The following is a 13,992-nucleotide window of genomic DNA, read 5'->3' as shown; positions in this document are numbered from 1 at the left end:
TAGCTTCCAAGTTTGTCCTGTGTCCTGTGATTGGAAATTTAAAACTATTGCTTAGGATATGTAACGAGTAACGTATTTTGATTTTTCAATTGTACAAGGTATTGCAGTAAAAGTATTAGAAAACTCTACTTAAGTAAAAATACTTTGTAAAAAGTAAACTCCCAAAAATGTAATTTGAATACAGTATTCGAGTATATTTATTCAGTTACTTTACAGCTCTGGCTATGTGAAGTGTATGCATCATCATTGAATTAATTATCAATACAAGCTACATCGGTCCTAATTCATGTGTGTGTGTGCATCATCATTTAATAAATTTTCTCTTAACTGGGGTTATAATTATGTGATTAAACAACATAACATACAATTTTTAAGTTACACTTCTGTCATATGTTGTATGCTACAACTGTCACATTTCTTATTTGACATGTGTACATCATCATTTGATTAAATTCTATACCTGGGGGTATATGAGGTTAAGCAACATATCACACACTTTTCGAAGTTGAAATTTGATGTTTGGTTATGGTAATCATTTTGTATAAACACCATTGACGAGAAAGCTGTCTCATAGACGTCAAAATTCACCCTTGTCTCATTGCCAGCCTGTAATCCTGCCAATTGAGCACAAAAGAGTCCTTAAGTAACTTGGAGAATCTATCATTGAAACTTGCTGCCATTTTCTGTCTGCATCTTTGAGAAGTTGAGAGTGAGCCGAGATGAGAACAGTTCAAGGATAGGAGTGTGGAACTTCTATTGCAATATGTGTCATCAGGACAAGCTTGACCTGGGCTGACCTGACCTGACCTAACAGGAAGAGTTAATCCCTCGACTATAATATATGGTCCCGACTTAAACGAGACAGCACCTGTTGGCCACATGCATTAGTCCTTCACATCTAGAATTAAACAAATAAATAAAATAAATCACACGTGACCGCTCCAGCGAACCCATGAGCTTTATGGGAGCCCAGCGACCCTTTGAACTTTGTGACCCCTTATGATGCCGTGACCCCGTGTTAGGGAACCACCGGTGTAAATAGCAGTACAGGAGGGTCGGGATGTGTCACGAGATAGGGTCCAACTTAACAGAATATAACTTACATTACTGGATTCCTTGTAAGATAGTCATTAATTTGAGTATAAATATCACATAAATTGCACAAGAGATAAAAATTTTAGTCTAGTGTAGTCCATTTGAGTACAGTGTGTGTACAGTAATGTAGCTCAAAATTATGCTTATTTTTCACATTTAATTTACTGTACATATAATATTTGTTTAATTTAAGTTTCTAGCAGTCCATGGTGTTTTAGGGACACAGGAGGTGTATAAGTAGTGGGTCAGAGGTGTATTGTTGACCTCGGTTGGTCCGGCAAAACGGATAATCCAGCAAGGCTTTGGAATCAAGGGTGCCGGAAAATCGCTGGGATTTTGGGGGGGGAAGTTAATTATTTTTGATACTGTTTTATTAACCCGACACCAAATGAGCCTAAATAATATGGGAATTATGGTGAAATTGCATACTGTTGTTATAAAGGGATCACAGGCTGCTGAGCGGGTGGTGTGAGTTATCTCCCTCCCTCCCTCCCTGCCACCTCTTCTCCCCAGCTACACACCAAGCACAGTTTTGTACAGTATTTTAATATAATTCATATTTTATTCCTATAATTCATTCATCTTCATCTAGTTCTTAATATATACTACAGTATCCTGTACTGTATATTCTTATGCAGGGTAATAATAATTTATTTCGGAACCGCTCGGTTATTTCAGATTCATTCCGAATTCAAATCGTTCAATTCATTTTGGAAAAAATATACGAATTAAACCGAAATCTGAATTATAACGATCCAAATTAATGAGGGTACAGTGTTCTAGAAAGTTGGGTAATTATTACACATCTTGGCTACAATGATAAAGTTCAGTGCATGAAATTTTTTAGGAGACTTTGTGTGAGGTACAGTACTGTACATCTAGAGATAGATAAGGGTTACTGTATATCTTCTTTTTTTATAAGTTGTTTCTGTAGTGTTCTTATATAATTTTTTAAACATCATGTAGGTCCTGCGTACTGGATAGCAATAGCCATATTAGTAAAATATAGTTGTTATTTTTGTTGTTGATAGTGTTATTTGATAGTACTGTACAGTATAATGTATTCACTTAAGATCATTTGTATGAGAAATGTTACATTAGTTTCCTTTGATTAATATTTGAGTGTTCTTTGATACACAAGAAACTAAATATTCTACATCTGTTTTGTTCTGCAAGTATGTTAAATAATTCCATACTTAGTTCAGTTGTCATTGTAAGTTAGTGTTTCTTTAATTGCTGCTCACATGATCCACACAAACTTTCTCTCATCTAGGTTACAGCTCTCTGGAGGCAAGAAAGGAAGCTCGAGAAAATGCTTGGCGTCATCCAGGATGGGACGAGGTGGTGGCGTACACAGTGCCACTCATTAGAGAGATGCACGCTAGGATCCTCGTGCCAAATAGTATCTCCCCAGCTCAGTAATAATTGTACGGCACCCGAATGTAACACTCCCGAGGGATGATGTTATTTACCTGGCATTGTATATATAACCCATGTGACAAGGAACCACTGAGGTGAATCACCTGTATATTCATTAATAAAAGTAATGGTATCATTTATCTTTGTATGAGAGGCACAATGTACAAAACTCTGAGTAACTCCTTCAGTGAGCATTTTTGCAGCATGTTTGTTTTTTCCTTCACTTAAAGGTGATTGTTATTACATTTGGTTGGTAAATCGTGCTTTCAGCATTTCCCGGAATTACATTGGCTGCCTTGCATGGAGGAGCGTCAGCTTAACACTGATGAAGGTTATGCAGGAAGGGGCATACCAGAAAATCCATCATCTTTAATCTTTTATCCTTTATGGTAAAAGACAGATGCTGGTTTTACACTGTTGGGTAAATCTCTCTCTCTCTCTCTCTCTCTCCTTAAATTTTATTCATAGTTCCTGGAGAACACACAAGATTATGTGGTAGATTTTGTAGTTTATTTGATCAGTTAAGATGTGTTACTTTAATATGCCCTGCATGATGGGTCTTGCTTGGTGTGCATTATTGTGCTTAGTCAAGTGTACAGGGAGGCAACAAAGAAGTTCATTAACTGCTTTGTATGGTTGCTTTTACTTGGTACAATACCATATTTAAATCAGGTACAGAGTTCTCCAGTTTATTGCTACTGTTAGACTGAACCATAATGAAAGAATGCCTAAGTTCCTTGGTTCATGGTCTCACAGGGGATGTGTTACATAGTACTTGTTCTTTAATTATTGTCACACACACTGTCACTGTTAATTTTATTAACATGGCAAGTTAGGTGTTGGTTGGCAGTAAACAAAAAGTAGCTGCAGATGAATCCTCACCAGTAGATGAAACCTTACCTTCTCTCTAAGATGTCAGCTGTAGAGTTTAATGCTGTATGCTGTATTGTACTTTCATATGGTTATTGACAAACTGATGTGATATTTGTTCCAATTTTATTTCATAAGCAAATTGGAAGCTAGTCATTTGCTTCATCAGTTTCCTGTCTCTTTTCTACATTTAACTTGCACATCTTTCTCTAACATTGTAGACCTTTCTTGGAGGTTTCTGTAGACCACCCCACCCACACACAGCTGTTAACTGAATAATGGTACAGTAATAGGTAAGGTTACAACATGAAAGATATTATGAGACAAATGGAGTGACAATGTTAAAAGAAATTTGTTATTTATACATTAATATTATTATCATTTTTTTATGTATCAGAGTTTTATCTGACAGTGTTGTTATGCCTCATAGCTTGCTCTGTTACCTAGAGAGAATTAGTACTTGGATCTTGTATTCTGGAAATTTGCTGAGACCCATGTTGAGTACTGCTAATATCCTCAAGTGAAACAATGTGATAAATGATTGTACATTTCTCTGTATCTAGAATACAGACTTTAATCTTTTTCATTTTGTGTATTTTTAACCTCAAGTGTTTTACATAAAATTAGATGAAATTCTGATGTGTTTTTTATTTGGAGACCATAAAGAAAAAATACATTAAAGTATGGAAAATGGCTGTAAGATGATGATACTTCCTTAGACAATTATGGAAGGTGATACCTGTATTCGTCCCGACCACAATTATGGTGTAAAACCTGGTTCATACCACTTAGTGAAAAGTGAACTACCGTACATTATTGCCTCTCAATACCGAAATAATTGCTGAGCAGCCAGTTTGGTAAGAGTTTTACAGTATAAAACCAAACCAAAACTGAACTTTGTTTGGTATATAATAGACCCTTGCCATTCGTGAGGGATCGGTTCCAAGAAATGGCGCGAATTGGCAAAACCACAAATAGCCACTTATACATAGTAATACCCGAGTGCACTAATATACAGGTATACCAAGACTGTGTATGAGAAACTTAAGTCACATTCTGTACTTACATTTGTACATGGAAGTTTGGAGCTTGATGAAGTGGTGGACTGTACATAGGGAGACATCTGGTTACTGAAGCATCGGGGGATCATCAGGATCACTGGTGGAAGAGGGTGATGCAGTGGTGGTTGGTGGAGGGGTGGGTGGCTGGGAGGAGGAGGGTGGAGTGGCAATGGTAGTAGCTGGTTTTTTCTTGTAAATATGGTGATTGGAAGTTGTTTCCTCTTGGCTTTGAGGTCTTTAAGCATTTCCTGGTAGGGAAACAATACCTGGTTGATTCCTCGAACCATCTTAAAGCTACGTTCCATGGAAGGGGTTGCTGAGCGATAAAGCAAGCCAGGCTTGATCATGTGGCCAGCCGCATTGCAGCAAGATGAGCGTCACTCTGTCCTTGGCTGCCTTGAATTTTATTGGAATTAGTTAATCTTACCGCCACACCACCCCGTAAAGTACTGTACTGCGGTGTCCCTCGGGACTCATTTAGTTTAAAACGACAACCCTCTTCAAGGGAAGATGTTTAATAATACGGGCGTTAGCCTTTTCATGAATCACGTTGCTGTCAATCGGAACATTTTTGCGGTACCAGTCTGAATGTTCAGAGCCATGTCAGATTTTACTATGTTCCTGTCACGAACAACCTGCACCACTTGCAGGAGCACTCGCTTGAACAGAATCACGAATTGCTTGTTTATTCTTATGTACTGCACTGTGGATTCTTTCACACCAAACAACCTCCTTTAACTTGTCTAATAATTTAATTTTCTTTGCCAGGGTCATCACTGACTTTTGCCTTTTATGTTTCACTCCACTAGCATCACTGGTGCTAGGCAAGATGGGGAGAGTGAAAACATTTGACAATGAAGCAGGAGACATTAGCATATATTCTCTCAACAAGGGAAGAAAGATTGAGTTCAGTTTGGAAGTGGGACAACCCAAGATAAATCTCATGACTGTTTTGAAACTTTTCAAGGGGATCTAGGGATTATTTGGAAGTTTACATAGAGCAGGAGAAAGGTAGTCAACAACAAATCGGATAAACATGATGTAAACAGTTTTGGCTACGGGGATAGAAATCCCAGCAGCTTTGTTGGTGAATTCTGGGAGTGTTCCTGGGTTACGAGGAGAGAATATCCTACTCTTGTCTGGGGAGAGGATGAGACTACAAACAGAAGACGATGCTGAGAATGAGTTGAGGAGGCGCTGAAGATCTTCCGGTGACTCAGAGTTAATGCAGATATCATCTGTGTAACAGGTCACTGTGGTGCCGGGAACGCCAGGAAGAAAAGAAAGTAGGAGATGCATAATGACATTAAAAGTTAAGGGCTAAGAACACCACCCTGTGGAGTACCACAGGGTGGTACACGGGAGGTTCTGTTCCGGGGGTATCCACGAATCCATCTTAAGAAATTACCTTTAACACCAAAATCTACGAGCTGATCAAGGATAATATCTATTTGAATCATCAAAGGCACTTTTAAGGTCGATGAAGGGTACGACACTCATGGGGGCGAGGTGAGTATAGAGTTACATGAGACAGTGATGCGTACTCTATTGTGGTAAGAAACCATGCGAGCTGGGTGAGAGATTGTCCTCCAGCCGAAACTTGAGACGGGTAAGGAGAATACGTTCCATCACCTTGTTGAAGCAAGAGGTGGGGGAAATGGGTCTGAATTTGGCAGTGCCACATTTTGGAATAGGTACTATGGTGTTGGAGGTCCAGGTATTGGGTACATACCCAGTCTGGAGACAGATTGTAAAGCAGGAGGAGGTTTCCGGGGACTTTCAGGGGCAAACAGAGAACTGAGTAGGTGACACCGTCATTACCGGGGGCAGTTGCCTTACCCCGAATGAGGGCATGCCGCAGTTCCTCCTCGGTTGTCTCCACTGTATCCTTTTCATCGACCTTCAGCAACGCCGCCATGAGATGAAGGGCGCGGAGATTTGACTGGGAGGAGAGGGCCTCTTGAATTTGCTCCAGAAGATTATGGGCTTGGGATTGTTCTGACAATGTTTCAACAAGATTTTGTGCATACTCTGGTGGTGGTGGGCCGTGGTGAAGGGCACTAGAGGACTTTTTCTTGACAACCTAGTTGATGAGGTGCCACATGGCTCCCACTCTAGTCTAATGGTTAATACTGTCTGTGAGATTATGCCAGGATTCAGTCCAAACACACTGTTGGAGGGAAATTAGATCATCTCTGGACGACTGGAGGATACGTTCATCAAGGGTCCAGGCGTAGGCTTCAGAGTGACGTTTGATGTGAGGCCGAGAGACGTAGTGACTGTGGAAGTTTTGTGTGGAGTTCACTAGCGAGGAGTATAACTTCTTCGGTGACTTTAAATCGAATGTGGGGAGAAGGTTAGATTAACTCGAATACGCTGGATAGCTTCAAACATAGGTTGGATGGATATATGTGCAACAGGGGTTGGGTGTAAATGGGACTGCCCAGTATGGGCCAATAGGCCCGCTGCAGTTTCCTCCATTCTTATGTTCTTATGTTTTTATGTACGAGATGTAGGTAAGACAATACTTCAGAGGGATGGTAATACGGTTATGACTCTAGACAGGAGGAGGTCCAGCTGGGAGTTGAAATTTCCGTTGAAATCTCCCATGTAGATCATACCAGAGATCGGAGGAGTAGGGAGGACAGAGAGATTAATCTTGATGGGCAGAGTAGACATTTCATAGACGGATCTTGCCCTCACCCACTGCTATCTCAAGAAGCTGGAAGGTCATATTGTCATCCTCAGAGCAGCAAAGAAGTCGATATGGTATGGAGGAACAGACGTAGCTGATGAGACCATTCCTGACAAGATAATAGTAAATAATATTAATAATAATTAATGGTTTATTAAGATAACATGGCAGCCCGAAGGCTGAAAATATACAATGAACAGAGGTGATAGGTTACATATGGTGGAAGCGGGAAGTGGATCACTTGATTGACAAAACCTTCCAATACAAAAATAAATAAACAAAGAGTCAACATATAGATGAAATATAGATCTGGTAATGTTTGAGCTGGACTTGTAGACATTCTTGTGACCTGTTGTTGGCGTCCATTGTCTGGATGGTCGTTGCGTCATACCTGGGTGTTAATCCGCTACCTCACTACAGCTGCAGGTCCACCACGTGGTCGAGGGAGGTCCTTCAGCTCACACAGGGTGTTGGAGATGGTTCTTGTTCCTCATGTGATGTAGTTAGGGAATTCATAATTCCTCACTTGGGTGGAGTAGGGAGCCCTCTCCTGATGTAGTTTGGAGTGTTTCTTGGCTTATCATCCAGTGTTGATGGTGGCGAGTATACTGCGGACTGAGTGTGTCTGGTTCGGTCAGGTCAACATTGACCTCTAATTACGATTGTCGCTCTAACAGTTGTTTCTTCCTTTCGAGTTGAAATTGTCACTTTAGTATATCACTTGTGGGTTGATCATCAGTCTTTGCACTGTACTGTTGGTGGGGAGGAGGGTATGGGGAAGGGGAGGGGCCCGACAAACCAGGCTGGCAGCTGTCTCCATGGTCAAGAGACCACGGCCGCGTCAGCGGGCAGTGACGACTTCCTCACCCTTTGAAGGCTGAAGGTGAACATAAGGAATGTAGCCAGTAAGCGGAGGAGCTATCCCTCGAAATAGAGATCAGACAGCAAAGGCTTCCTGGATGAATATAACATCTGGATGATGGTGATAAACATAACCTTTAATTGTAGTGAGTTTGGCATCATTTCTGATTCCACAGACATTCCATGAGATAATGTTAAGCGGTATCCGGTTATCAAACTTGACTTTTATCCTAACGAGAGCCAGGTGTGGAAGAGGAGGTGACACGGGCATCGCTTTGTGGTGCGCCATGCGAGGGGGCCAGGGGGCTAATGGTCCCCTCGAGGCGAGTGTCTAGCTTTTCAGTAAGGGTGGTGAGAGAAGTGATGATGACCTGCTGAGTTTCTACAAGAGAAGAGACCATCAATGCGAGCTTCTATGGCATCAAGACGTGCTGCAAGTGAGACATACCGAGACATCAGAGTTGACAGCATCGTGAAGGGCAAGAACTTCGACAGAATCAGGATTAGTAGAGGTGACATTTGGTGTGGCATCCTGCGGCAAAGATGCAGATGCACTAGAACCCACCAGCGACACATAAGGCGGCGGTGATTGCAAGACTGGAGTGGCGGGCTGGCGTCTGGTGCAACAGTGCCAGACATTGACTCCTCGTTCATGACAGAGAGAACATTTCCAGTGAGAGATATCTGACGCAGTTGGGGGAGGTAGCCTCGAGGTAGAGGCATCGGCAGTAGTGGGGTGGTGAAGGGGTCTGGTGCATGGCTTCATAAAAGTGTTGCAGATCTCTTGAGACGTAATGTCCCAATCACCCCAGACGAACCCATTAATGCCATTCCTCCTTGGCTGGATATATCAGTTCCTATTAATTACACTCCTGTTGGTAGTAAGCAAACGTTAAACAACTATGTGGTGAGATGTGTCACTAGAAACTATTAACAGACACATAGAGAGTATTAAATCAAGTGATTGTTATACTTTTACTGATGATTCTGTGCAGACAAACACAGGTAGAACAGGTTGTGCATTTGTAATATATAAAGAAAAAGAGATGATAGTGTCAAACAAACAAAGGCTGAACAACTGGGCCAGCACAATGCAAACTGAACTAACTGGAATCTACTTAGCTACAGACTACCTTAAAGAACATGGAGGTGGGGTGATATTCTGTGACTCTCAAAGTTCTTTTAAATCAATGAACAGCCCGTCAGGTTCAATGTCTTAAGTTGTATGTGATATTAAAATAAATGTGATAACTGCCAATGAGAACAACTCTCGTATCGAATTTGTGTAGATTCCGTCCCATGTTGGAATTAGGTATCATGACCGTGCTGATGGACTGGCCGATGAGGCATGTAAGAAAGAAAATGTTGACCTTGACCTTGGCCTGTCCAATGCTGTACTTAAAAACATTCAAGTCAAAATCATGAACTCTGACCTCGAAGAACTGAGAAATGCAGAGAGACCTGGCAGTTGTAGCATTAGTAAATATGAGAAATTTTGTGACGAGAGGTACCGGTATGGCCAGCATAAGGACAGAACCAGACAATGTGATGTAGTCGTGGCCAGAATTAGGCTAAGATACAGACACATCTGGCAAGTTAGTAACGCTGTACCCATACCGGAACACTCAGCATGTAAACTTTGTGATAAACCTTTAAAGCATACACTTGAACACTATATTATTGAATGTGGCGCTGTCAAAGACTTCAGTACAGGAGTGCTTGAGGACAATCTTGCTGTCTATCCAAAATTTGCTAGTCCACACTGATTAGTCCTCAAATAGAATATGGCTTATACTGTGTATGAACCTCTGTCCTGTGTGGCAGTGAGAAGTGATACTGTGGGGTACATGATGTTTGGGTTCACACTCAGGATGGGATGGAGAAAGGAAACTCACAATGTGCTCTCTGTATACATGTTGTATTGGATGTACAATGCAGCTTGGTGCTGGGAAGGCAGCATGGTTACAAGCGTGATGTAGAGAGAGCTGGTTGGTGAAGGTGCTCAGAGGAGGACAGCTTGTGGGTCGCCATGCTCGCCGGCGGGAGCGAGGGCCGCCAGGCAGCGGCGGAGGAGGTGGTGTTGCTTGCTGCGGCTGTAGCTAGAAGAAGAGAGAGCGGTCACCACGAGGTCAGGTCTTATACAGCGGAGGTCGGCGTGGCTTAGTAGTTGACCTCCGTCATGTAAGGCGGCGCTGGTTGACCTAGACCACGAGGCATACACTGGGGAATTCGCGGGGTTGGCTACTCAGCGATAAACAGCATTTGTAGGGGAGAAATCCACTACAATACCACCCTCAGTGTCAAGACCTGACTGAATTACTCAGAATAGGCAAACTGTACTCCAAGCTTTGTCAATAAATCTTTTAACCTAACCTAAACCCCTGCCCCTCCCTTCTCTCTCATCGCTACTATACCTCACACAACCCCCCTTCTTTTCATCCACCACCAACCTTGACCCCCCCCCAACCTCATCCTTATTTTAGTTAAGTCTCTCTCTCTCTCTCTCTCTCTCTCTCTCTCTCTCTCTCTCTCTCTCTCTCTCTCTCTCCCCCCCTCCTCCCTCCCTCCCTCCTCCCTCCCTCCCTCCTCTCTCTCCCTCCTCCCCTCACAGTGCAGGCCTTGTTATGGCCCGCCAACAGTTCACAACATACCGTCTGGTGACCTTGACCAATAAGGATCCAGCTTATTTAACAAATCATCGTACGCGTTCTTCCCTCCTTAACTACCTGGTAGATGACTACAGATAAACCACTTGAGTATCACTAATTAATATCAAAGTGAATGTGTAGAAGTAATGAGGTGTGAGAGTGTATAGATATATATTGCAACTGTTGATGTGTGTGTGTGTTTGGGGGGATTTCGGGAGGTTGGGGTGGTGTGGGGGAGATTGAAGGGGGGCTTAAGAGGAGGAGGTGGAGAAGGAGTGCCACAGGTCCTTGGTGGGGGCGAGAGGAAGGGGGAGGGGGAGGGGGGGGGGAGGTGTCGGGGCTGTGTTCTGCTGGGTCGTGGTGGCAATGTGTTGCTCTGAGTAGCGGACGGCGGATTCCCGGCAGGAGCATAAGAGGCCGAGGACTCACGCCGACACCCCCCACCTTCAGGAGCCGTCAATACAAGATAGACATACAGGGGCGTGGTTCACTATAATCCAGGAGAACTAGTCAGCTAGAACCTATCCCCCAGGAAGACGAGTGCACAGGGTCGAAACTCACTAACTCCAGTACATAGATTCGATCCTTGGGAAGCCCTACCTGCCTGCCCTCGGTAAGACTTCATGAGTTAATTAACACGCAGGTGAGGCTAATGTGAGAAAATATCTACATTATCTGTAAATTATAACAACAGACCTCTTTCACCTCAATATGTCTCTGCTTACAATATTACTTAAATACTTTTTTACTCAATAATATATCAAAATTTACAAACTTACACCGTTATATCAAAGGTTACAGTATATGGACCACCTGAAAATTAGGTACCATAGCGAATTTGACCTGATAATTAAACTCCCCCTAAAGCTACCTGGAGGCGAGTTAGATTATGTTAACGCTAGGTTAGTGTTAGGGTGGTTAATATTAAGGTGATATAAGCTGAAGTACCTAATCTTCACGTAATCCTAGTAAAATTAAAATCATAAATAACAAAAGTATTAATTTGTACCCCAAAATCAGAATCACCAAACTTAAGGATTACAGAACATTGCAAAATACCCAGTTTCATATAGTACATACAGTACAGTAGCTACCTTGTATGAATAAGTCATATAATGAAAATACAGCAATACAGTGAAATAACGAATACAGTAAGGTCAGTGTGCTAGAAATTTCAGTTCCCCCAGCGGTCTCTAAGCACTGTGTTTTGGTTTCTCAGCTAGACAACTAATTTTAACATAAATCAGTCAATAACTTTTACATGACACCTTTTTATTAATTTATATCCCCTTTGTGTATTCTTGGGCTGTAATATCATCCTAAGTTTATTTCGTACTGAAAGGAATAAATCACAGAAACAATTGATGTATTTCAGCAGTGACAATTCCACTATTTGGGCCCAAATTGCCTGTATAATTCTCGTTTGTGAAGTTTGTTATTTTATGTTTAATTTCGTTTTCTTTCAGGTATAACTGATATAATTTAACTGTGATTATAATTTCGATGTTTAGATAACTGTGTTGTTATAATTATTGCTGTTATTGTGTTTCTGTTATTGTTATTATCGTTATTGTTTTCATTATTGTTATTAATACTACAGTTTTTTACTACCGTATATATATTGCCTTCAGAAGTAATAGTATTAATAGTAGTAGTAGTAGTATATTATTATTATTATTATTATTAACGCGAGACAAAAATGGCTTACATAGAAAAAATATGTCCTATCAATAATAATAATAATAATAATAATAATAATAATAATAATAATAATCATAGAAGAAGAAGACCATTGAATAATAACTATAATAATGATAATGATGATGATGATAGTAAAGATAGAGGTAATAATGATGTAATATTAACAGTAATATTTATATCCTTGACTTAATAACTAAATCTACCTAACCCCTATCCCCCTAAATAGACCTAATCTACCTTTTCTTCCAGGTATAGCTAATCTGCCTACCTCCTCCCCCATTCTAAGTAGACATTATTTACCTCCTCATCCAAGAGTATAACCAATGTACATCTACTTACATATCTGGGTACTGCTATTCTACCTCCTGTCATCAACCCACAGTAGGCACAGCAGAAGGACGATGTTGTGGGTGGTCGTTGCCAGCGTTCTTCTGGTAGTGGTTCCTCAGAGAATCTCCTCGGCCACGTCTGGAACTAATAACCCAGATTTGTCACAGCTCCATAAAACACCACCGCCTTTAGAAATTCGTATCCTGGACGATGCTCTTAACTCCTTGAAGATTCCTGAGGCGAGGAGGTTGAGACACGATTATCAAAGGTCCTCCAAGGATACCCAGCTGGACGCCGAAGAAGTTGATGAAGAAGATGATGACCTGGTCCTTGGAAACTTCAAGACCTCTCCAAGGTTCAAGAGACAGTGTGGGTTTCAAGTAAATTTTGCTCTAGATTTTATTTTTGTTGGTTTTCTTTTGTTTTTGAAGAGATTACTGTTTTTTTTTACTTTATCCTCGTCACCACTGATCAGCTCGTTAGCCGCTTGTTTTGTAAGTATCACGACATAAGTTAATTTCTTTATTCTAAGTAAAGGTAGAACTTAACAACCTCAAGTCCATTTATCTAACAATATTTAATCTTTGAAAAGATTAATTGTATCTTTATATACACCCGAGTATTAATAAACGTTTAATATAGATTTTGTATAAATGACAGGAATTAGTTCTAACCTCTGTGTATGCCAGGTGGATAGTTAAGGAAACTTTCAAATAATGCATAAGTTAACATACTATCTTCATAATATTCTCATTAATTAATATACCTGTGATTCATGCCCTTATATATAATTTAAAATCAATATAAGAAATTATGATTAGCATTGTAAAACTGTCCTCTGAAATCAGTATACAATGACAAGTAATATATAAATCTGTATTTAAAATTAATGCAACACCTGTGAACACTTATTAACACCTGTCACCACCTGTCAACACCTGTCAACACTTGTCAACACCTGTCACCACCTGTCAACACCTGTCAACACTTGTCAACACCTGTCACCACCTGTCAACACCTGTCACCACTTGTCAACACCTGTCACCACCTGTCAACACCTGTCAACACTTGTCAACACCTGTCATCACCTAAACTGCTCTTACACTTGCAGATCATCCACGACAGCATAGCCAATTTGTCAACACACGCACACAAGTTCACAAACAAGCAATAGCGTGTCCTTCCGTAGTTCCACCATCTGCTAACATCAGCCACTGGGACCACCTGAAATACGTGGCCAATGCTCACGTTCCAGGCTGTGTTAAATCTCAGTGCTCTCACTCCTGTCATGTAAGTGTGTATAACAGTGCTG

The 13,992-nt window shown here is 41.1% G+C and overlaps 2 protein-coding genes across 3 annotated transcripts in view; both read left to right on the top strand.

Moving 5' to 3' along the window:
* The window catches only part of LOC121862438 (protein NipSnap-like), a 46,982-nt gene extending 43,012 nt beyond the window's left edge, over positions 1-3,970 (top strand). Inside the window, exon 6 of one of the 2 annotated variants that reach the window (XM_042360739.1) lies at positions 2,369-3,970. In XM_042360739.1, the coding sequence (XP_042216673.1) occupies positions 2,369-2,517 (149 nt within the window). In that variant the 3' untranslated portion in view covers positions 2,518-3,970. The remainder of the gene's footprint in view (positions 1-2,368) is intronic. The other variant, XM_042360738.1, reaches the window with a different exon arrangement.
* Positions 3,971-10,993: 7,023 nt separating this feature from the next.
* LOC121862437 overlaps positions 10,994-13,992 on the top strand; it is a 6,788-nt gene continuing 3,789 nt past the window's right edge. The window contains exons 1-3 of the mRNA XM_042360737.1: positions 10,994-11,262; positions 12,733-13,049; positions 13,792-13,970. Coding sequence (XP_042216671.1) covers positions 12,752-13,049; positions 13,792-13,970 — 477 coding nt within the window. The 5' untranslated portion in view covers positions 10,994-11,262; positions 12,733-12,751. The remainder of the gene's footprint in view (positions 11,263-12,732; positions 13,050-13,791; positions 13,971-13,992) is intronic.

Source organism: Homarus americanus, unplaced genomic scaffold, assembly GCF_018991925.1.
Source record: "Homarus americanus isolate GMGI-L3 unplaced genomic scaffold, GMGI_Hamer_2.0 scaffold31037, whole genome shotgun sequence".
NCBI lineage: Eukaryota > Metazoa > Arthropoda > Malacostraca > Decapoda > Nephropidae > Homarus > Homarus americanus.
Note: the sequence above shows the minus strand (reverse complement) of the source record. Positions and strands in the feature narration are given on the sequence as shown.